Raw genomic sequence first — 24,905 nt, 5'->3', positions numbered from 1 at the left:
GAATTTTGTTGAGGATTTTCATCCCTATATTAATAAGAGATATTGGTCTGTAGTATTCTTTTCTTGTGATGTCTTTGGTTTTGATATCAGGGAACATAAGCCCCATGGAATGAGTTAGGAAGTGTTTCCTCTGCTTCTAGTTTTCAGAAGAGTTTCTGAGAAATGGGTATTTCTGTCTTTTTTTTTTTCTGAGACAGAGTCTCACTCTGTCGCCCAGGCTGGAGTGCAGTGGTGCGATTTTGACTCACTGCAACCTTTGCCACCTGGATTCAAGCAATTCTTGTGCCTCAGCTTTCCAAGTAGCTGGAATTACAAGTGTGTGTCACCATACCCAAATAATTTTTGTATTTTTAGTACAGATGGGGTTTCACCATGTTGGCCAGACTGGTCTCAAACTCCTGACCTCAGGTGATCTGCCTGCCTCAGCCTTCCAAAGTGCTGAGATTACAGGCGTGAGCCACGGCACCTGGCCAAGAAATGGGTATTTCTGCTGGGTGCAGTGGCTCACCTATAATCCTAGCACTTTGGGAGGCTGAGGCAGATGGATCATGAGGTCAGGAGTTTGAGACCAGCCTGACCAACACGGGTGAAACCTTGTCTCTGCTAAAAATACAAAAAGTTAGCCAGGCATGATGGTGCATGCCTGTAATCCCAGCTACTTGGGAGGCTGAGGCAGGAGAATCACTTGAACCCAGGAGGTGGAGGTTTTGATGAGCCAAGATCATGCCATTGCACTCCACCTTGGGCAACAAGAGCAAAACTCTGTCTAAAAAAATTAAAAAAAAAAAAAAAAAAGAAAAAAGAAATGGGTATTTCTTCTTAAAATGTTTGATAGAACTCGCCATTGGTGCCTAGGCTTTTCTTTGTGGAAAGTTTTTAAACTACTAATTTAACTTCTTGTCACAGGTCTATACAGATTTTCTATTTCTTCTTGAGTCAGTTTTGGTAGTTTTTGTCTTTCCAGGCTTTTGTCTACTTCATCTAGGCTATCTAATTTGTTGGTGTACAGTTGTTAACAGTAATTCCTTATAATCCTCTCCTTCTGGCAAGATTGGTAGTAATAGTCCCTCTTTCATTCCTAACTTTAGTAATTTAAATTTTCTTTCTGTTTTTTTCTTGTTAAGGCTATCTGAAGGTTTGTCAGTATTTGTCAATTGTTTCAAAAGACCAACTTTTGGTTTCAACGATTTTCTCTATTTTTTTCTATTTGGTATTTCATTAATTTCTACTCTAATCTTTTGATGTTTTCTTTCACCTACTAGCTTTGGGTTTAGTTTGCTCTTCTTTTGTTTTCAGTGTTTTAAAGTGAAAAGCTAGGTTATTGGTTTAAGATCTTTCTTAAAGTTTAAAAAAATTGAGATGTGGTCTCACTGTTTTGCCCAGGCTGGTCTTGAACTCCTGAGCTCGAGTGTTCCTTCCACCTCAGCCTCGCAAGTAGCTGAAATTACAGGAGCCTTACTTCATTTTTTAATATAGGCATTTACAACTATACAATTCCCTCCAAACACTGTTTTCCCTGCATCTCATAAGTTTTGGTATACTGTATTTTTGTTTTTATTAATCTCAAAGTATTTTTAAATTTCCCTATGATTTCCTTTTTGATTCATTATTTATTTAGGACTGTGTTAATTTCTTCATATTTATAAATTTCCCAAATTTATTTGTTATTGATTTTTAATTTCATTCCATTGTGGTTAGAGAATAGATTTTTCTATTAGTTCACTACTTTTTTTTTGAGATGGAGTCTTACTCTGTTGCTCAGGCTAGAGCGTAGTGGTGCAATCTCAGCTCACTGTAACCTCAACCTCCCAGGTTCAAGTGATTCTCCTGCCTCAGCCTCCCGAGTACTGGGGAACACAGGCATGTCACCATACCCAGCTACTTTTTGTATTTTTAGTAAGACACAGGGTTTTACCATGTTGGCCAGACTGGTCTCAAACTCCTGACCTCAGGTGATCTGTCCACCTCAGCCTCTCAAAGTGTTGGGATTATAGGCGTGAGCCACCATGCCTGGCCTGTTTCAATACTTTCAAATTTATTAAGGCATAAAAGGCATAGCATATGGTCTATCCTGGAGAATGTTTCATGTGTACTTAGGAAGACTGAATATCTGGTGGTGTTGGTTTGAGTAGTCTATAGATGCCTATGAGGTATAGTTTATAATCTAGCATAGTACATAAACTATAGACCAATATCTCTTATGAATGTAGACATGAAAATGCTGGGTATAATATTATTGAAGTGCTCAATATCCTTGCTGATCTTGTGCCTATTATTCTATTCATTATTAAATAGGGACTGGGTGCAATGGCTCATGCCTGTAATACCAGCACTTTAAGAGGCTGAGGTGAGAGGATTGCTTGAGCCCAGGAGTTCGAGACAGCATAGCAAGATTCCATCTCTACTAAAAATAAAAAATTATCCAGGTGTGATGGTGTATGCCTGTAGTTCTAGCTACTCAGGAGGCTGAGGTGGGAGGATTGCTTGAGACCAGGAGTTGGATTATACCATTGCACTCCAGCCTGGGCAACAGACCAAGACCTCATCTCGAAAAAAGAAAGAAAATAAAGAGGTGGATTGAAGTCTGCAAATATTTATTTCTGTTGATTTGTCTATTTCTCTCTCCATTTCTGTCAGTGTTTGCTTCATATATTTTGGGGGCTCTGTTGTCAAGTACATATTCAGGCCCTTCTACTTCTTCTAGATTATGCAATATCTTCTTGTGTTCTAGCCTCTGTTTCTCAATATTCAGTTTGCTCTACACATTATTCCCAGATATATCTTTCTAAAGCAGTATTTTGTTGATAGCACTTTCTAAAAACCCTTAAAATCTTTATGCTACTAACAAAATGAGATTCAAACTTCTTGGATCTTTAATATTCTGGCTTCAACTTGTCTTCCCAATCGTTTGCTACTATACTTCACCCCAGTTGGACCACTTGCCATTCCTTGAATAGGTCTACAAAGTTGTCATCTCTATGTCTCTGGTCTATATAACTGGAATCCTTGTACTTACCTCTATCAAAACCCTTCCTATTATTCAGGGCCTATTCAGCCATCATCTTTTCACTCCAACTGGAAACGTGCTTTCCTTTCTCTTAGTGACTTTGGTATTTTATTCTTAAAGTCCAAATCTCTTTCTTCCTTCTATTTGAGAAATCCATGCTTAAGTCTTACTGTCTCCTTTAAACAAGACATTCTTCAAGGGCAGAGCTTATATACTACTAATTTTTCTATTTCCCATAGTGCCTAGCAGATAGTACCTTGCACACAATAGGCATAGTAGAAATTTAATAAAAAGTTGTTAAATTAATGAATATGTCACATTTTTGGAGACACAAGGTATTTGAAGAGAAGCATTAAAATTGTTAGCTCAGAGAAGGGTTTATTAGCTAGGCCTTCAAGAAGTTTTAGTTACTTACTCGTTCTTTTAACTGTATTACTTCTTTGTCTTTTTTCTGCTTCCACTGTCTGAACTTCTCAGCATCCTCTTTCATTTGACGCATTAACTGTACCCGCTGGTTTTTCATCATCTATAAAAACAAAAACAAGCACAAGTATTAGTCATCTGTACTTTATTCTAGGCTGGTATGGATAGATAGACTTACCATTAAGAAGAGAGAAAACCCAGAACTAGGCTGGGAAAGCCACCAACAGATTTTCTGATTAGGCTTATAATACCCCTTGCTATGCTTGCACAGGGTTTCCAAGTATAGACTACACAAGTGAACACTGAGGAGAAATTAAAGAAAAATGTACCTACAAGGTAAATCCAACCCTAAATTCACTGTATACAAATGAAATTTCAAGGAAACATCTACTAAGCCTCCAGGACAACCACCTAGCAACCATTGTGTTCTAAAGGTTTCAGTACAAGTAGCCTGTAACTACCACTTTGTTGGTGTCACAAGTTGAACATTCAATAACTGAGAATTTTCTCTAGGTGTTACTACTTTAGGAAATTATGCTGCGTGATCATGGAAGGTGATCAGGATGTAACCACTAAGTATGGAGACATCTTTGTTCTTTGGTTTCAGAGACTCTAACATTAAATTTTGAATGTTAAAGCAAGGTTTTATTGGGCAGATTCTAGATGACCACTAGCACAATGTTCTGCAAAAGGGACATTTGTGGAGATTCACACACTTGAAATGATTGCCCTGCCTATTTTCTCACCTGAAAACACTTCTAGTATATTTCTAAAAGGAATACCTATGTTTGTAAATTCCAATGGGGGTAAATGCAAGGATGAGAATTTATTACCCGTATCTCCTGGTTCAGTTTGGAGACAGTATGCTCTGTGGATTCCTTTAGTTTCAGAAGTTTGGACTGCTCATTCAGTTTCTTCTTCAGATCAGCGATTTGACCCTCCAGTTCCTGGAGACGTTTGCGGCGGCGCTCACTCAACCTAAACACAGATGCTGTAGAAGTGAAGACTACCAGCAGCAAAGCCTGACTTGAAAAGACATAATACTAGACTCCCAGACTATATTTTATATATGACAACACTGACATATATAAAATAGGTGACTAGTCACATAGCCATCTTAAAAAAAGAATACCACCCAAACCTGTCTCAATAATAGGAGCTTAATACAAAGAGTAAGACAAAGAGCTTAATACAAAGAGTAAGACAAATTTTAGTATATAGGAACGCAACTGCCTCAATATACGCCACCGTTTTTGTGTAAAATAGTTTTTTGAAGGCATTTCACTTTACTTTAGCTATAAAGAATAATTCTTACTATTATACAAGTCTGAGATAGAAAATAAATATTCAGCATAACTTTTATAAACATGAGCTTTAGACACAACCGAGAGATAAAATGGAGTCACTGAGTAAAAAGAAGGTAGAATAGCCCATATGGCAGAGGTCTGAAGGAGAGTAGAATGTTATGGTTATCTGCTTTGGTTTTACCCTTAACTGGTAAGAGGTGGCTAGATTGATTTTTTAATCACTAGCCTGTACATTAATTCCATTCACAAACTAATTTACCATTAGTGCAGGGACGAATAAACTGCTGTTATCTAGTATCTGATAATCTTTTAAAAGCCAGCTCAGATGCTAACTTTTTACAAAGCCTTCCTTGATCACGGTAGTCTGAATTGATTATTTCTCACCTCTGAACTCTTAACACAATTACTGCCTAAGAAATTTATTTGGCTACTAATCATATGCTGTGTTATGACATTCTTTTACTGTCAACTTCAGATGCTATTTAAAATCGCAATTATTTAACCATTTTTGTGTTTAGGTCTCCTCTTCACCACTAGGTTTAAATCTTTTGGAGGCAGTAAATGGGACTTCTACTTCTCTATTTCTTGCAAAGCTCCTCACACATAGTAGGGACTTAAATAACATTTACTAATTTTATTCTTACTTGGCTTGGTTGAAATCCTTCTTTGCTGTCTGAAGTTCAAGAACCAATTCTTCCTTTTCCTTTTGCAGACTGATGACTTCTAATTCTAGACCTTTTATGTTATCCTAGAAAGGTTATAGGTCAAAGAGAAAGAAGACATTACATGGCACAGGAAGAAAAACCACTTTAGCATTCCATGTCTCAATGAACTATGCATTAAATTTTACCACTTCAATTGCATGCTGAAAACATTTGTCCTAGATTTGATGGAAATTAAAGTTATGTAGTAGGAAATGTTTGGAATCTGAGGGTCTGGGTTTTAATCTTGACTGCCACACTTACTATCTAAGTATTTTTAAGGAAAGTCACTTCATCTTTTAGTTTGGTTTCTGTTCAGAAAAGAGTTAATATAGCAGGCCTGAGAGTGCTATTCTTTTTTTTTTTGAGACAGAGTTTCGCTCTTGTTACCCAGGCTGGAGTGCAATGGTGCGATCTCGGCTCACCGCAACCTCCGCCTCCTGGGTTCAGGCAATTCTCCTGCCTCAGTCTCCTGAGTAGCTGGGATTACAGGCACGCGCCACCATGCCTAGCTAATATTTTGTATTTTTAGTAGAGATGGGGTTTCACCATGTTGACCAGGATGGTCTCGATCTCTTGACCTCGTGATCCACCCACCTCAGCCTCCCAAGGTGCTGGGATTACAGGCATGAGCCACCATGCCCGGCTGAGAGTGCTATTCTTAAAAAGGCCTACTTACAAGGATGTCCCTAGGCTCATGTCTGGCAACTTAGATTTTGATAAGGTTGCCACCATTCCCTAGCTGATAAGAGTGCTTCATTCTATGCCTAAACTGTACAAACAATATAATTTATCCTGAATACTTTTCTTCTTTCTGGGAGTCTAGAATTTTGGTATTTATAAGGCATGGAACGCCTACCTGTGCCTGAGTTCTGGTAAAAGTCCTGGACTCTTAGGCTCAAGGGAGCTTCCCTGGTAAGCAGTATTCCATACATGTTAAACCCACTGCTGGAAGAATAAAGTGCTTCCTGCGACTTGACTGGGAAAAAATTCTTGGAAGCCTGTACCTGGTTTCCTCCATACTTCCCATGTGCCTTTCTCTTTGCTGATTTTTCTTCGTATCCTTTTGCTGTAATAAATCTTTTTTATTTTATTTATTTTGAGATAGAGTCTCACTCTGCCACCCAGGCTGGAGTGCAGTGGCCCCATTCAACTCACTGCAATCTCCACCTCCCGGGCTAAAGCAATCTTCCCACGGCAGCCTCCTGAGGGGCTGGAACTACAGGTGTGTGTCACCATGCCCAGCATATATGTGTGTGTGTGTGTGTGTGTGTGTGTGTGTGTGTGTGTGTGTGTGTGTGTGGAGACAAGGTTTTGCTATGTTGCCCAGGCTGGTCTTGAACTCCTGGGCTCAGTGATCCTCCTGCTCCCTGCCTCTGCCTCCCAAAGTGCTAGGATTATAAGTGTGAGCCACCCCATCTGGCCCTTCCTTTGCTTATTTATTTTCCCTCTCCTCCCCCTCCCTCCTCTCCCCCTTTCCTTTCCCTTTCCCTTCCCTCCCTCCCTTTTCCCCTTCCTTCTTTCTCTCTCCCTCCCCCTTCTCTCCTTCCTTCTCTGTCTCTTTCTTTCTTTTGAAACAGTCTCACTCTCACCCAGGCTAGAGTGCAGTGGCATGATCATGGTTCACTGCAACCTTTACCTCCCGGGCTCAAGTGATCCTCCCACCTTAGCCTCCTGAGGAGCTAGGACTACAGGCGTGTGCCGCCACCTTGGCTAATTTTTGTATTTTTTTGTAGTGATGGGGTTTCACCATGTTGCCCAGGCTGGTCTTGAACTCCTGGGCTCAAGCAATCCTCCCACCTTGGCCTCCTTAAAGTGCTAGGATTATAGGCATGAGCCACAGCACCTGGCCCCATAAGTCTTAACTGTGAGTATGACTATATGCTGAGTCCTGTGAATCCTAGTGAATCATTAGATCTAGGGGAGCTCTCGGAGACTCCCAAAGGTTTCCCTATCTATGTCAATAATTAACAATAACACCTATCTCACAGGGTCATTGGAAGATCAAATAAGATCAAAAGGTAGACACTTTGTAAAGAGCTGCACAAAGATTCTTATATCCAGAGCTTATCTATTCACTAACAACTGCAGTTCTACGTGCATTTAGAAAACGGAGTCTAGAAACTGAAGCTTGACAGTGGAAAATCCAACGAACAAATTCCATCCTATTCTCATAACCAAAAAAGATTAGAGAAAACTGACTGGATTAGTTGGCAGCCAAGAAGATTATATGCAGGCCCTACCAGCATTAGATTGACACAAAGAAGCAGAGGCAGATTAGGTGGGGCTACATTATCAGAAAAGCTTTCTAAATAGGTTAAAGCTGTTTTCCAAGAATGTACTCAGTTACTTCAGTATAACCAGTGAAAATCAATCTTTAGGCCGGGCGCGATGGCTCACGCCTATAATCCCAGCACTCTGGGAGGCCGAGGCGGGTGGATCACGAGGTCAAGAGATCGAGACCATCCTGGTCAACATGGTGAAACCCTGTCTCTACTAAAAATACAAAAAAAATTTAGCTGGGAGTGGTGGCGCGTGCCTGTAATCCCAGCTACTCAGGAGGCTGAGGCAGGAGAATTGCCTGAACCCAGGAGGTGGAGGTTGTGGTGAGCTGAGTTCGCGCCATTGCACTCCAGTCTGGGTAACAAGAGCGAAACTCCATCTCAAAAAAAACAAAAACAAAAACAAAAAAACAGAAAATCAATCTTTATAGTTACCTTTTTTTTTTTCTGAGACAGAGTCTCACTCTGTCACCTAGGCTGGAGTGCAATGGCGGGATCTCGGCTCACTGCAACCTCTGTCTCCTGGGTTCAAAAGATTCTCATGCATCAGTCTCCCAAGTAGCTGGGATTATAGGCATCCACCACCATGCCTGGCTAATTTTTGTATTTTTAGTAGAGATGAGGTTTCACCATGTTGGCCAGGCTGCTCTCGAACTCCTGAGCTTAAGTGATCCACCTGCCTCGGCCTCCCAAAGTATTGGGATTACAGGCATGAGCCACCATGCCCGGCCTACCCTCTATATTTAAAATCTATATTAAAATCACTAATAACTAATTTTATAAATTACAGAAGAAAAAGAAATTAACTAGAGTGTGTGTATGTGAAAACCACATGCCCCAGGCCTCCCCTGCCCCAGGGTGAACTGGAAGCCCTAAATTGGGCTGAGGCATGCCAGGCAGCTGATTCGGGTGCACGTAGGCCACAATCCACACTCATAGGGTTAAATCTTTACAAGAGCCTCAAATCTGTTAAGACAAGGCAGGACCCCAGGCATGAAAACTTTAGCTTTTAGTGGGGATCACCCCTGCTTAAGGCCTGGCTGTGGTGGGGACTACAAGTTGCTAACCTAGCATCTATTCTCCTTCCCTACTAACAGAATCCCAGTGCTTCTGCCCAATTCTGACAAGTGGGCAGACAAAAGCCACGTCCTACCCTTCCTCACAGCCCAGGGTGGGCAGTTGTGGCAAGCAATTGGATGGTGTTGGGAGAGACTTGCAGGAAAGACCCTGTAAAGGAGCTGGACTGACATGTGCAGCCCACCTTTGCCTTCTTCCTGCCCAGAATGTGGATGTGATGGCTGGTGCTCAGACAGCTGTCTTGAGAGCATGAGGACAAGATTCACACCCTAAGGCCAGGGAAGCAGAAAGCAGGAAGGATCCTGGGCTGTTGCTGCTGTATCTGCCCTAGACTACTTATGTTCAGCTTTTTTTTTAAATGTTAGAAAATAAATATACCCCTCTCTGGTTAAAGAAAAAAAATAATAAATACAATGCAGGAACACATATCCCTATGTGACAGACACATCAAAACAAACACGGTAGAGAAAGGAAATCTGGAGGAAACAAAGGCAAGGCAGGGAGAAGAAGAAAACCTTGATAAAATTTAATTCTGTTCTTAGAGATGAGCCATGTATCCATGCAAAAAGAATAAAAGGTTATAACAAGGAACAATTACAAGATCAAAAGGAGACCTTGGAAATTAATAGAGAAATGAAATAATTCACTAAGAATGAAGGGAAATCTTCATCTTATTCATAAAAGGCAAAGAAATGGAAAATAAGAAAAGATCAGAAAAGCAGAAACTAATTCTAAGAGATCCAATATGACTAAGAGAAGTGCAAGAAAGAGAAAACAGTGAAAATGTAGAGAGATGACATTATTTAAAAAAATGACATGGAAAAAAAACTGCCCAGAAAAGAGTGCAAATTTCTAGATCGAAAGGACCAGTCAAGCACCACGCATAATGAATGAGAAAAGAAGGCTGGGTGTGATGCCTGTAATCCCAGCACTTTGGGATTGGAGGCTGGGAGGATCACTAAAGGCTAGGAATTTGAGATCAGCTTTAGCAACATAGTGAGACCCCCATCTCTACAAACAATAAAAAATTAGCCAGGCATGGTGCTAAGTGCCTGTAGTCCCAGCAACTTGGGAAGCTGAAGCAGGAGGACCACTTGAGCTCAGTGTCAGGCCTCCATGTGCAAGCCCGGACCCAGAAAGTCTAACTAAAGTCCTGCTTGCCTTGGCTGGTCACCCCATCCCCGGCCTACGTTTGCCATTATCTCTGATCACCCAGTGGAGCTTCCCCGGGACATCAACCCACCCTGCCATCTTAACTGTTATTATAATAATGTGAATACTGCTCATCCCACCCTGTCATCTTAACTACTCTTACGCCTTACCCCACCTGCCATTGTAACTGAACTTATGGTAATGATACTCCTTGCCCCTACCCCCACCACTGTAACTAATCTTACCCTGTAACACCCCTGCCCCTCCCCTAGAAATCTGTCCCAACCTATAAAACTAACTCCTATCCCACTGCCTTTCGCTAATGCCCTTTTCAGCCTTAGCCCATCTGCACCCAGGTGAATAAACAGCCATGTTGCTCACACAAAGCCTGTTTGGGGCGGGGGGGGGTCTCTTCATTCAACATGGGCATTTTTAACATTTGGTGCTGGAAACCCAGGATGGGGGAACTTCTATGGGAGACCAAACCCCCGTCCCTGTTCTTGTGCTCCCTCCACGAAGAGCTCTACCTATTGACCTGGGGTCATCAGACCAGCCCACGGACACACAGCACTGGCTATTTTGGTGAGCTCTCTTTTTTGCTTTCCCATTCTTTTGTCTTTTCCTTTCCACTTCCTCCCCCTTTTGGCTTCGTCCTTTTTCCACCACAAAGACAAGGAAAATCAGGTGAACCAGGTTCTTCCGTGTGGTTCAGGACTGGAAAAATCCTACATAGGTCACGGATCCGGGGACCCAGGGGTTTGACTATTGTGGAGATGTTCACCCTAGTCACTCGCCCACCAGGCTCATGGCCGATATTGATGGCAGGTCAATGTAGAGGATGCTCTCTTTGGCCACTCACTAATGAAGAGGTTCAACCCAGTCTCAACTAGTGATGCCTTTTGAGCAGCTGGGTTCTGTGCCCATTTTCCTTGTCTCTGCTGCCTTTCCATAACCATACATGGGCAATCATCTGTCTTCTATCCCTCCCTCCTCTCCATTGGCCTGTGTTCTAAAGAACCTCAAGCCTTTTCAACCGTCTCCTAAAACCCAAATGTCTCATCTTCTTCTATAACACTGCATGGACACAATACAAGTTAAACAATGGCTCCAATTGGCCAAAAAATGGCACCATTAACCTCTCTATTTTACAAAAGTTAGACAATTTTTGTTGCAACACAGCCAAATGGTCTAAAATTCCATACGTCCAGGCATTTTTTTAACATATCAATCCCTCCCTAATCTCTACTCTTCTCTTCCCTTCTGTCTGCCCCTCCTTCCTCTGCTAGTAACCCAGAATCCTCCTTGTCCATCAACCCTTCCAACCTTTCTCTTCCCTGCCTGTCCAAACCAGGCCCTAATCCAGGACCTAACCCCACCCCCCAGAGCCTCCCTCCTCTTCCTCTGCCCACAACCCACCTCGTTATGCCCCTCCTGTCACCTCCCCACCTCATACGCAGCCCAGCTTACAGTTTAGTCTCTTGGATACCTCCTCTGCCCCTGCCTAACAATTCCCCCTTCAAGAGGTGGCCAGAGCAATAGTCACAGTTAGGGTGCACGTTCCTTTCTCTTTGTCCAACCTTTCCCAAATTGGCCAATGGTTAGGCTCCTTTTCATCAAATCCTCCAATACTTAACCGAGTCCTATAATCTCACCTAAAGTGACATAAATGTCATCCTTCTACTCTCATCCCTAAAAAATGCTTAATATGCATTTTATCACCCAATCAACCCCAACATTATAAAAAGGTACAAAAATTAAAATCTGGCCCTCAAACCCCACAACAGGAATTAAGCAACCTCACCTTCAAAGCGTTTAGTAACAGGGAAAAATCTGCCTGGCGGCAGTGCATCTCAGAACTACAGATGCTTGCCTCTTCTGTAAAACAAATCCCAACCACAGCACTGGCTCCCAAAAACTTCAAAGCGCTCTGACTGCAGCATTCAGGCGCCCCTCCCGGACCTTGCTTCAAGTGTCAGAAACCTGGCCACTGGGCCAAGGAATGCCCGCAGCCCAGAATTCCTCCTAAGCTGTGCCCCGTCAGTGCGGGGCCCCCACAAAAACTCAACTGTCTAACTCACATCGCTGCTCCCAGAGCTCCTGCAGTTCCCAATCCTTGGCTTGGTGGCTAAAGACTAACGCTGTCCGAGCATCTCGGAAGCCCCCTGGACCATCACGAATGCCAAACTTTGAGTAACTCTTATGTTGAAGGGTAAGTCCATCCCCTTCTTAATCAACACAAAGGCCACCCACCCCACGCTGCTTTCTTTTCAAGGACCTGTTTCCTTGGCCTCCATAACTGTTGTGGGAATTGACGGCAAGGCCTCCAGGCCTCTCAAAACTCCCCAAGTCTGGCATCAATTAGGCCAGCATTCCTTTCCACATTGTTTCCTAATCATCCCCACTTGTCCAGTTCCCCTGTTAGGCCAAAATATCCTAGCAAAATTGTCTGCCTCCTTAACTAGTCCTAGGCTACAGCCACACCTCATTGTTGCCCTCTTCCCCAAACCTGTACCTCCCTCAATAGCTCCCCTTACTGTCCCCCTACCTTAACCCTAGGGTGTGGGACACCATCTTCCCATCTGTTTCTACAAGTCACTCACCCCTCATCACCCCCTTAAAACCTAACCACCCTTACCCTGCCCAGTGCCAGTATCCCATCCCACAATAGGCTTTAAAAGTTGTAAAGCCTGTTATCACCCATCTATTGCAACATGGCCTTTTAATTCACCCTCCTGCTTCTTCAGCATCTATACTCAAAGGGATATTGTGTATCCCCGTCCAAAGCCCAAATTTCTACCCCATCTGTTATAATCTTTCATCAGCATACACACGCTCTCCCTGCCAACTGTACACGGTTAATTTCCCAAACTCCAACCTCATCCGCCAAACAACAGCTTCTCTCCTTCCTGGGTGTAGTTGGCCACTTTCACCTCTGGATACCAGGTTTTGCTATTCTAACTAAGCCATTGTATAAACTCACTAAAGGAAACTTATCCAACCCTATTAATCCTAAATCCTTTCCTACTCCTCCTTTGGCTCCTTAAAGACAGCTCTAAAAACTGCTCCCTCCCTAGCTCTCCCCAACTTGTCTCAACCCTTTTCATTACATACTGCTAAAATCCAGGGCTGTGCAGTCAGGATTCTTACACAGGAGCCAGGCCCAAGGCCTATAGCCTTTTTATCCAAACAACTTAACCTCACAGTCCTGGGCTGGCCCTCATGACTATGCACAGCAGCAACTGCCGCCCTGATACTCTTAAAATCCCACAAAATCACAGGCTATGCCCCACTTACCCTCTATAGCTCTCACGACCTCCAAAGTTTCCTCTTTACATCTCACATACTTACTTTCAGTCCCTCGCCTTCTCCAGTTTTATGTAGTTGCCCCTACTACTTAAACCACACCTCAAAAAGTCTTTATTTCTATGATTTTCTGTCTAACTGTGCTCAGATTCACTGTACTTATTGACTTGTACACACCCTGCTTGTTTAAGTTGCCGGTTTACACTTTTCCTCCAGGCAATTACAGCTAATATTTCACTCTTAATCTGGCTCCCGTTCTCTGCTCATAACCAATCTTGTTAAGTGAGTGGTTGCTTATAAATACCACACGTTTCTTCATACACCATGAAAACAAAAGCTCTCCCTCCACACAGTTACCCTACCAAGCCCCGCTACAACCTTTAACAGCCGCAGCCCTTGCTGGTTCCCCTGGCATTCAGGTCCAAAGCCCCAGGATCCTCAGAACACTTTCTCACCTTTTCAGTTTACACTTCCAGTTCTGTCTAAGCCAAGGATCTTTTTTTCCTCGTGGTTGTTCTTCTTACATCTGCCTTCCTACCAACTGAACAGGCACTTGTATCCTAGTTTTTCTTACTCCTAAAATTCAGTTTGCCAACATGGATGAAAGCCTCCCTGTTCCCCTTGTAGTCCTGACACAACACAAGCGGGTCATTGCATTGATCCCCTTACTTGTAGGGTTAGGAATTACTACTGCACTCAGCACAGGCCTTACCACTTCAATCGGCATCTTACGTAGCCTCTCTAATGATTTCTCTGCTAGCATTGGAGAATTAACTCAATCGTTATCCCTTCGTCTAGCTCAAGTAAATTCCCTAGCTGCAGTTGTCCTCCAAAACTGCAGAGGTCTTAATTTACTAACTGCTAAAAAAGGTTTTTGCCTATTCCTAAATAATGTTTTTATGTAAACCAGCCTGGCCTTGTATAAAATGCCATCAATAAATTAAAAGACAGAGCACAAAAGCTCACTAATCAGGCAAATGGTTATTCTGGACCTGGCTGGACTATCTGGACACTCTCTAACTGGGAGTGATGGCTTCCTCCAATCCTTAGTCCTCTGATACTATCTTTCTCCTTCTCTTATTTGGACCCTGTGTTTTTCCAATTAATCTCTCAATTTCTACAAAATCGTATACAAGCAATAACCAATCAGGCAATACAACAAATGCTCCTTCGAACACCCCACAGTATCACCCCTTTCCCCGAGATCTGCCAGCAGTCTAAATTCTTTCCCATTTTTAGGTTTCCATGCCACCCCCAATCCCGCTCAAGGAAGCCCTGAGAAACTTTGCCATCCCCTGAAACCTGTTATCATGCTCTCTATATAAAAAGACAGGTATGTCAGGCCTCCATGTGCAAGCCCGGACCCAGAAAGTCTAAAATCCTGCCTGCCTTGGCTGATGACCCCATACCCCGGCTGCATTCACCATTATCCCTGATTGCCCAGTGGAACTTCCCACCAGACATCAACCCACCCTACCATCTTAACGGTTATTATAATAATGTAAATACTCCTCACCCCACCCTGCCATCTTAACTACTCTTACGCCTTACCCCACCTGCCATTGTAACTGAACTTATGGTAATAATACTCCTTGCCCCTACCCCCACCACTGTAACTAACTAATCGTACTCCATAACACCCCTGCCCCCTCCCCAAAAGATTTGCCCCAACCTATAAAACCAACTCCTATCCCACTGCCCCTTGCTAACGCCCTTTTCGGCTTTAGCCCACCTGCACCCAGGTGAATAAACAGCCATGTTGCTCACACAAAGGCTGTTTGGGGAGTCTCTTCATTCAACGCTCACATTTTTAACACCCAGGAAGTCGAGGCTGCAGTGAGCTGTGATGGTACCACTGCACTCCAGCCTGGGGAACAGAGCAAGACCCTGTCTCTATAAAAACAGCAGCAACAAAAAAAACAGGAAACCATACCAAGGCCCATCATTGTGAAATTAAATAACTCCTAGGGACAATGAAAAGATCCCGAAACTTTCCAGAGTAAAAAAAATATAGGTCCAATACAAAGAATCCAAAATCATAATGAACTTCTCAATAGCAATACTAGAAATAGAAGAAAATGGAGCAAGGCCTTCAAAATTCTGAAGAAAAAATTTCTATAGAATTGTAAACGCAACCAACAAGTTTAAGAATTTTTAAAAAGCAATTTTCAGACACGCAAAGCTTTAAGATATTTCCCTTTCATGTATGCGTTCTCAGAAAGCTATTGGGGTTTTACTCCACCAAAACAAAGGGGCACACCAAAGAGGAGGAAGACGTGAAATCTGTGTCAACAAAGAGATGAGAAAGAAGTGAAGCAAATCCCCAGGACGATGGCCCCAAATTGGTGGCTGGGCAACAGCCCTACAGAAAGCAAACCAGGATAGAAGATGCCAGAAGGGTTGTTTTCAGGAAAGAAATGGCTTGATAAATTATTTGGTATGTCTGACCACAGTGAAGAGTTTTATAGTTTCGTCAAGAAGTTTGGATTGACAGGTATATAGAAAACTAATAAATCGAAAAAATGAGACATATTAACTCTAGAAAATACAAAGAGCTATACAAGAAAGGAAATGGAATCATACCATATGGCTCAATTTTAAACATATTTACATAATCAGAAACATTTAAACACTAAATATTCATTTAAACAAAAAGGGTGATATAACCATTTTGAAAGATAAAGGTTAGGCAGTGTGCACAGGTGGTGGAGTAAGAGAGCTATATTCTTGACTTCCATTGTGGGAGGCCAATGGATATTTATCTAAAAAATCTAACATAATTATACTGCCAATTCTTATCTAGAAATATGGAGGTAAATGTCAGAAGAAATAGGAATAGAGGACTGCTTTGATTTTTCGAAGTATTATAGTATTTGACTTTAAAAAATGATATATATGCATTTGTTTGACATAGATTACAAATTCAGTTTTTGTTTGTTTGTTTGTTTTTGAGACAGGGTATCACTCTGTCACCCAGGCTGGAGTGCAGTGGTACAATCTTAGCTCACTGCAACCTCCACCTCCGGGTTTAAGCAATTCTCCTGCCTCAGCCTTCTAAGTAGCTGGGATTAAAGGCATGCAGCTAATTTTTAAAATTTTAGTAGAGAGAGGGTTTCCTGGCCTCAAGTGATCTGCCTGCCTCTGCCTCCCAAAGTGATAGGATTACAGGTGTAAGCCACCATGCCCAGTCAAAGTTTTTTTTTTTGTTTGAGATAGTCTCACTCTGTCACTCAGGCTGGAGTGCAGTGGTGTGATCTCGGCTCACTGCAGCCTCAACTTCCCTGTGCTCAAGTGATCCTCCCACCTCAGCCTCCCAAGTAGCTGAGACTATAGGCTCACACCACCAGGCCTGGCTAATTTTTGTATTTTTTGTAGAGACAGGGTTTCATCATGTTGTTCAGGCTGGTCTCAAACTCGTGAACTCAAGTGATCTATCAACTGCAGCCTCCGAAAGTGCTGGGATTACAAAAAACTAAATTTTTTAAAAGTTAAAAAAGACCATGATAACAAAAGGTTGGAAGCAACCTTTAACCTAGGGGAAAACATGGTGAAAATCAATTAGCAGAAACACTTTTTTTTGTCTTTACTCTGAAAATACATGAGAGCTGATAATTTTAAAAAGTATGAGTACTTGCTACAGGGTCCTGTAGCCCCATCCTTTCTCTAATGGGCCCTGGTATCATGCTCCTCTCTCAGCTCTGCCACTGAACTCTGTGCCTTAGTTTACTTTTCTGTACCGGGGGCTCACCCCAAGACCATTCCCAGCAGCTTCCCAGGTACCCCTAAGGCTGGGCTTTGCCAGCTATGGCCCAGCTCCTTAGTATGCCCAGGGGGCACCAGGTTGTTGAAGATGTGACTGTGGGCACCACTCTAGGCCAGTGGTTCTCATATTGCATTCCAGCAGCAGGAATGTCACATGGTAACTTGATAGAAGTGCCAATTATTGGTCCCACTTAATTCCCTCTGAATTAGAGCTTATGAGTGGGGTCCTACAAGCTGGGGTTTTAAGGAGCCCTCCAGATGATTCTGACATGGATGAGAATCTGCCAACTGCTGATCTAGGCAAAGAACAGGTGGAAAACACTAGCCTCACCTGAACTCCTTAGATTGGGAACCACTACCAATAAAAACTAACCCTATAGTCTCTCCTCTTGAAAGAGAAAGATAAGTTGAAGATAATGTATACTGGAGAAAGTATACATTTTTTCTTTCCCTGTCCTGGCTTGGTTCCAGCTCTGCTCACCTCTCCCACTTGTCTTGGTTTTATCAAAGACTGTGTAGATGGTGCCAGCCAGGCAGGGGATAGAAGTCCTGGGGAGGCAGGAGGCAGAAGACTGATGTTTATCCCTTAGGAACCTTACCATAGGCCAGTTGGCCCCTCTTCAAATGGAAAGAAACGTAACTCCACAAGGAAAGAATCTTAAACCCCCAGTTCCTCCTCCTTCCAACCCCAGGGAGACCTTGTTGACGGTGCTAAAAAACAGCTTCAAACCCCCAGCAGCTGGGAAGAGAGCCAGAAGCTGTCTTTCCTCCTCATCCTGGCTCCCCTTCCCAGCCCCTGCCAATACTTCCCACTCAGTCTGTTTTCCTGGTGAGGGTCCCATAGTCATGGGCCCCAGGGGACCCCTAGGAAGAGGCCCTTGGGAGGGAAGGGACCAAGGGCATCCTTGGGCTAACTGTCTACCTCTCTTGTCCACTGTTCTCTCCTTCCCACTTCTATCTTCAAAAGGCTCCTTCCCAGGATGAATCGGGTGCTAGGACAACTGCAGTCCAATTCACAAGCTCTCCCTGTCCCTGTGTCTTATTTCAGATGCGAGAATAACTGTACAGTGTAAACTTATAAAGCATTTTTAATGGTTGTAGATTGGAAATAAAGTATGTCATATGAACAGTTGCCATGAGGGGAAAAAGAAAGCATGGGTACTATAGCTATTCCTCAATATAAGCATATAATACTTTCGGAGTAGTAGGATATAGCTGGATGGAAAAACAACCCACTCTTCCTCCTACCACCCATCCTAATATTCTTTTGTCTGTAAGCACAAACAGTGAGAAACTGGACTACAAGGAAAAATAAGTTTGGAGCAAGGGCCATTTCTTGTGGGTAACCTGAAAGTCAAGGATTTGCCTTTAAGTAAAGACTTGATTATTAATTGGCAAAGGCCACTTAGAACTATTATTAGAAAAAAGTTTAGCCATTTGTCAAGTCATGTGACATCCACTAGTCTCTTCATAATTCATACTATAACCCAGACTATTTACCAAAAGATGTATTTTTCTCAGAATCCAAGCATAGTTCTTAGAATATAATTTCTCTATAAGCAGGGACCACATTTATTATAATGTTAAAAAACTATTTATTAAATACCTGCAGCATAAGGTAAGGTATTAGATAAGTTAAATGGAACAAAATTACAGGTTCCCTATCCCGAACGTATCCTCTTTTTAAACCAACAGTATAACTCCCATTATACTATGCACATTTTGTTGTGTTTTCATCATCAAAAATGATATGCTTGTTTTCTTCCCACTCAGTTTAAGAGGTGGTAAACATAACAAATACTGCCCTAGAAAATTGTTTACCTGGTATTGGAATTGAATGGGCTGTAGTTGGCTATCATTCTGAGTCATCTTCTTAGCCAGGGCCTCTTTCAGTGCAAGGGCTTTATTCAACTCAATCAGCTCCTTAGACATCTGTGCTTGACGGAGAGCATGCTGAGTGGTAAAAGTGTCAGAAGACCTGCTCATCTCTGGACTGGTTTCCACTTGCTGGGAAAAAAAATCAGGATAATAATTTATAAGAGAAACAAGCAAATGGAGTTCCTTAAGCACTATTTCATCAAGTCTCACAGGCACTTCTCTATTAACAATATCCCTGTTTCTTTACAATGGTGGCTCCATATACATTTGTTTTAAGTATCTGATGTAGTAAACTAAGCTAGACTATTTCCCTGCTTTCTCAAGCATCTTATTTCTTATATAGTTTAATGGACTCTCTTAGTATCAGCTAAGTTTCTTTGCTCTTTCCTTTACTGATCTGGACAGCATTTCTTACGTTTACCTCATTCTAAGGGATTCTTACAGGAGAGCAGGTCCTGGAAATGGCACTTCAGGAATGGTGAAAATGGAGAAAAGGGTTCATTTGTTCTCACAAAGCTGACCTCTAGTACCTGATCTAGTACTTTCCTTCTTTCAGAATGTGAAAACTACTGACATAGATTCATTTTAGGGAGAAAAGGCTGTCTCAAGCAACCCATCGTCCAGCCTTTCATTCTGTCTTTATTAACCTTTAGTCAACATCTAATACCTTTTATCTATCCTTGTGATCTGAACACTGAAATTATTTTCCTCGGTTCTTTTAGCCCCTAATATCTCATCCATAGAAAATTATGCTGAGAAAAAATTCTCTTCCATTTCTCCTGTAGTGCTTTTTTGACTTGGTCATAATCGCTTCATTTTTAACTTGCTGGACAGTTGATGCACAACACTAGCCTCTAACAAGAAATCAGTAAGCTGGATTGCAAATACGGAATATTAATCCCATAGAAGTCCTGACCCCCATTACCAATTATACTATTAGAGGTAGAGCCTAGCCAAGGTAGGGATTTTATAAAGCTGAGATTTACACTAAAGATTTCTGGATTTCCCAGGCATTCTATGGAGGATGGTAACATCCCAGGTTCTCTTTTACAGTTGACCGATAAATTACAGGAAATGGCAGTTAGAGCTCCTGGTTCAACGCAAAGGGGCCAATTACTTACGGCTTCTTGTTCCACTGCAGTGTCGATGGCTGCAGCCATGCAAGCAACAGTTTCATCCTGCAGTAACAAATGCTTTGGTTTAGGGAAAGAGCCTGAAGTAAAGCTTACTAGTGGATTTTATATTGGTTATTTAATTTTTTTTTCAAGTGTATACAGAGACCGTTTTGTAGCCACAGAAACCCCAATAGCCACATGTTTCCATTTCCCATCTCTCAAGAGTCTTTCTTCTTCATAAAGGACAACTGTGTAGTTTTTATAGAAAATAAGGTCATGTGGCAACTGACATATTTCTTATACTTCTCCTGCCCTGCCAGAGACTGTTGGGCCAGAGTGAAACATTTAGCCGCTCCAACAGGCCAAAGTTTAACCCATTGTATGGACTCTACCATTTCTTTTTATGCATCTACCACTAAGTATACCTCTATTAATGTATAAGCCTAGCCAGTTCCTATGGGAGCATACCATTCTAAGAACAGACATATCAAATAATGGCAATGCATCAGAAAAGTAAATAGAATGGTTATTTTTAATTTTAATTTTATAGTCAGTCAAGGTAGCATGATCTTCCTCTATAAAGGAATAAATGCCTGGCCAGGCACGGTGGCTCATGCCTGTAATCCCAGTGCTTTGGAAGGCCAAGGCGGGTGGGTCACAAGGTCAGGAGTTTGAGAGCAGCCTGGCCAACATGGTGAAACCCCATCTCTACTAAAAATACCAAAAAAAAAAAAAAAATTAGCCAGGTGTGGTGGCAGGCACTTGTAATGACAGCTACTCTGGAGGCTGACGCAAGGAGAATTGCTTAAACCCAGGGGGTCAAAGGTTGCAATGAGCCGAGATTGAGCCACTGCACTCCAGCCTGGGTGACAGAGCAAGTCTTGGGGGGAAAAAACAGAAAGAAATAAATGTGTTAGATGGGTACCCCCAGAAAAATGCACTCATGAAGTTAGATAAAGCTATTGCAGCCTCTGTCCCTCATGTAAATAAGATCTGATCATAAAGATATGGAATCACTCTAAGTGTGTATCAATGGATGACTGGATAAAGAAAATGTCGTATGGTATACACATACCAAATTTTTTTTATCCAATCATCCATTGATGCGCTATGAACTACTACTGGAATAGTAGTATTTACACCATGGAATACTACTCAATCATAAGAGTGAAATCATGTCTTTTGCAGCAATGTGAATGAAACTAGAGACCATTATCTTAAGCGAAATAACTCAGAAAGTCAAATGCTGCATGTCCTTAGTTATAAGTGGGAACTAAATAATGTGTATACATGGACATAGTGGAATAACAGACATTGGAGACTTGGAAGAGTGGGAGGGTTGGGGGTCGTTGAGAGATGAGAAATTACTTAATGGGTATAAAGTACACTATTCAGGTGACAGCTACAGTAAAAACCCATACTTCAGTACTATTCAATATATCTATGTAACAAAACTGTCCTTGTACTCTCCTAAATCTAAAAGAACAACAAAAGAAAAAAGGGAAAAAAGAACAGATCATATGGAGCTACTCAGGTAGTGGTTACTAGGAGGAAAAGCGTAAGCACTAATTCTTTGGCAAATTTTTTTGGGGGGCATTCAAACAACCGCCATTTAGAAGGGAAACCTAAAACTACTTAATAGGACTAATTTGTTTATAGGCTACCATATTAGCAAGCTCTGTTCTCAGCTTGCTAATTCCTGGAATTTAGGCTTTATTTGGCATTATACGATATGGATTACCACTTCTATGTAAGTGATTATTCTTCAAAGCTCTGGGAAAAAAAGAATTATTTCCAGGAAGTCATGTGATTAAGGAGGTCATGGGCGAAAGAGCTCAACAGCTCAAGAGCTAAGAATTTAGGGTTAGCACATGGAGTCTCTATATCAGCCCTATGAAACATTACATAGTTGTTGAAACTTAACTTTCATTTTATTTTTGAGACGGAGTTTCACTCTTGTTACCCAGGCTGGAGTGCAAAGGCGCGATCTCGGCTCACCGCAACCGCCGCCTCCTGGGTTCAGGCAATTCTCCTGCCTCAGCCTCCTGAGTAACTGGGATTACAGGCACATGCCACCATGCCCAGCTAATTTTTTGTATTTTTAGTAGAGACGGGGTTTCACCATGTTGACCAGGATGGTCTCGATCTTTTGACCTCGTGATCTACCCACCTTGGCCTCCCAAAGTATTGGGATTACAGGCGTGAGCCACCGCGCCTGGCCTGAAACTTAACTTTTAGTACCTTCAATGTGAAGAGTGAAGAGACCACTCTCCTCTCATTTGTTTTTTGGAGACACAGTCTTGCTCTGTCGCCTAGGCTGGAGTGCAGTGGCACCATCTCAGCTCACTGCAACCTCTGCCTCCTGGGCTCAAGTGATCCTCCCAAGTAGCTAGGACTACAAGTGTGCACCACCACACCCAGCTCATTTTAAAACTTTTTGTAGACAGGGTCTCACTATGTTGTGTAGGATGGTCTAATTTTATTTTATTTTTTTGTAGGGACAAGGTCTCACTGTATTGCCTGGGCTCATCTCAAGCTCTTGGGCTCCAGGGATCCACCTGCCTTGGCCTCCTAAACTGTTGGGATTACAGGCGTGAGCCACTGTACCTGGCCTGAAGGGATCCTTAATAAGTACTATTTGTAAAGCATTTCCCTTATTCTGCCCAGAAACACCCAACAAGTGAGGCTCAAAGAGAACTTAAAGGAAACTTCAGTAGTCTCACATCCTTTCTCATCATGAATTATAGTACTGGTATATTCAAGTGCAGGACATACTAAATCATTCTTAAAAAGGATTTTAAAAAATCTATAATGGTTACCCTTTCCTCCTTCCCATGTTTCAATTTTCAGTATAAGGACTAATCAGATGCCTATCGTAGATTATTAGGGCCTATAACACTGGCCTTTGGAGATTACTTTCCAGAGAGTTAGGATCAAAAGTAGATGGGCTACTCCTTGAAGATATGTTGTTACTATGGGGTTATCTTTGGCTTTTGGCCCAGTGAAATTTTACAATACTAAGGTATAAGCTTAGGGCTATGGTGACATGTTCTGCAAGAACATGGCAGAATTCTGCTTCTATAATCCTGAATGTAAATATATGACAGTAAGATTTATTTCAGTCTCACAGCCCTCTTTCTCCCGATTCTAAGACTATAACCAAGAACTTAAAAATAAAATGTGATTTCATAAAGGTAATGGTCAGGGGAACAAGGCCAGGATACATTGTGCTACATTAACCAGCAATATCCTCCAAGAGGAAGTTTGTGCTTGTAGGCTGTACCATAACTGGGCATGCAAAATGCTTTTTATGGAACTGGTCTTGGAGGAGTAGATATAAACAAAAAAGATTATTTGATTTTGTGGGAACTGAAAGGACTGCTTGAATTTTCTTACAGAAAACTGCAGCAAGGAGGTTTGCTTAAATTATATTTTAAAGGAAGAAATGGTACAGTTTATTTAGCGCTTAAAGCCCCAGGAAGAATATCTAGGAACAATGGTGGCCTTTATAATGGAAGAGGGGGTGTTCACTAGTCACTTAAAATAAAAATAGTTTTAATCCAGAATGAAGGGCACAAGTACTTACTTTTGAAACATTTTGCTTTCACTGTAGTGAGTCTTAATAAAAGCCACAGGATACATTGTTGTGTATTTCCAAAAAAATATATAGCTGGGAGGGTCTCCAAACAACAGATGTGGAGAACTCTGATTCAGGAGTCCAGCAGGACTCCTAGATCAAAGGGCTTACTCTGCCTAACTGTGACAGTGGATTGAGGCCAGGAACTTCATCGGTTTGTGGCAATCTTTAGCACCCTCCTACTGTGTGTGCCAAGAGCATTTTAGTGGCAGACACAGTGATTCTAGAGTTCCTCTGAGCCAGCCACCACTAGCAACTCCCTCTATGGGCACACCAAGCACCAGTCATATTGCCAGATTCTCACTGAGGATGCTATATCTCATTTCAATTATTTGGCTCCATGGGTTTCTTTCATCTTTCCCATGTGACTCAAAACCCCAAAAATATGGTGGTATGAATTATCTAAGATTGGTGTGATGGCCATGAACAATGGTGGGTGCCCTGGGTCACTATGTCTGAGCTTGTAAGTTTTGGCTCCAGTGGGCTTCTGCAGCCTATATTATCTTAATTCTGAGGAAGCTCACACAGGTTTTCATATATCAGATGTTTCAGCTGTATTTGAGTGGCATTATAAATGGTGAAATTTAACTTTGTGATAGCCATTCTCTAGCATTTACTCTATACTTCAGCCACATTGAAGTTCTTACCATTTTTTAAACTTTCATACCTCTTTGCTTTTATATGTATCTTTTCCTCTATATATAGTTTAGTCCCTTTTTAAAAAACTTTATTTATTTTATACAAAAACTTTAAAAATTTTCCTTGTGGAGCAGGGCTAACTCATAGGCAATGAATCCAGAGTTGGCCTGTCCCTTCCCTTTTGTCTGCATAGTAAACTCCTATTCATTTTTAGGACCCAGTTTCTTCTATGATGCCTTCCTGAATTTTCTGGACTAACAGTTAATTACTCTTTGTTTTATGATCCCACTGCACTATGCTCATATTGCTGATATAAGATAAAACAGACATGACAGAGAGTTCCCAGTTTTCCTTGCCTTCAACCCTTGCCTCCTTTCCCTTTTCCCCCTATTTTGCCACCTCTTCCACCTGTGAACCTTGACCAACTGAGAAACTACAAGGCTTGTAAGAATAACTCTCAAAATATAATAAGTTATCAGGATAGGATTGCACCAGTATATTCCTGAGGAAGAAGAATAAAAAAATGAAACCATCATTCTCAGCAAACTGACACAAGAACAGAAAACCAAACACCATATTTTATCACTCATAGGTGGGTGTTGAACAATTAGAACATGTGGAC

The 24,905-nt window shown here is 41.9% G+C and overlaps 1 protein-coding gene across 2 annotated transcripts in view; it reads right to left on the bottom strand.

The window, feature by feature from the left end:
• The window catches only part of KIF4A (kinesin family member 4A), a 125,770-nt gene that overhangs the window by 39,352 nt on the left and 61,513 nt on the right, over positions 1-24,905 (bottom strand). For both annotated transcript variants that reach the window (XM_035288212.3, XM_035288213.3), the window contains exons 14-18: positions 20,014-20,070; positions 18,836-19,021; positions 5,382-5,485; positions 4,264-4,408; positions 3,423-3,533 (exon numbers count right to left, since the gene is read on the bottom strand). In XM_035288212.3, the coding sequence (XP_035144103.3) occupies positions 3,423-3,533; positions 4,264-4,408; positions 5,382-5,485; positions 18,836-19,021; positions 20,014-20,070 (603 nt within the window). The remainder of the gene's footprint in view (positions 1-3,422; positions 3,534-4,263; positions 4,409-5,381; positions 5,486-18,835; positions 19,022-20,013; positions 20,071-24,905) is intronic.

This window comes from Callithrix jacchus, chromosome X (assembly GCF_049354715.1).
Source record: "Callithrix jacchus isolate 240 chromosome X, calJac240_pri, whole genome shotgun sequence".
Lineage (NCBI taxonomy): Eukaryota > Metazoa > Chordata > Mammalia > Primates > Cebidae > Callithrix > Callithrix jacchus.
The sequence above is the reverse complement of the archived record's forward strand: the minus strand, read 5'-3'. Positions and strand labels throughout refer to the sequence as shown.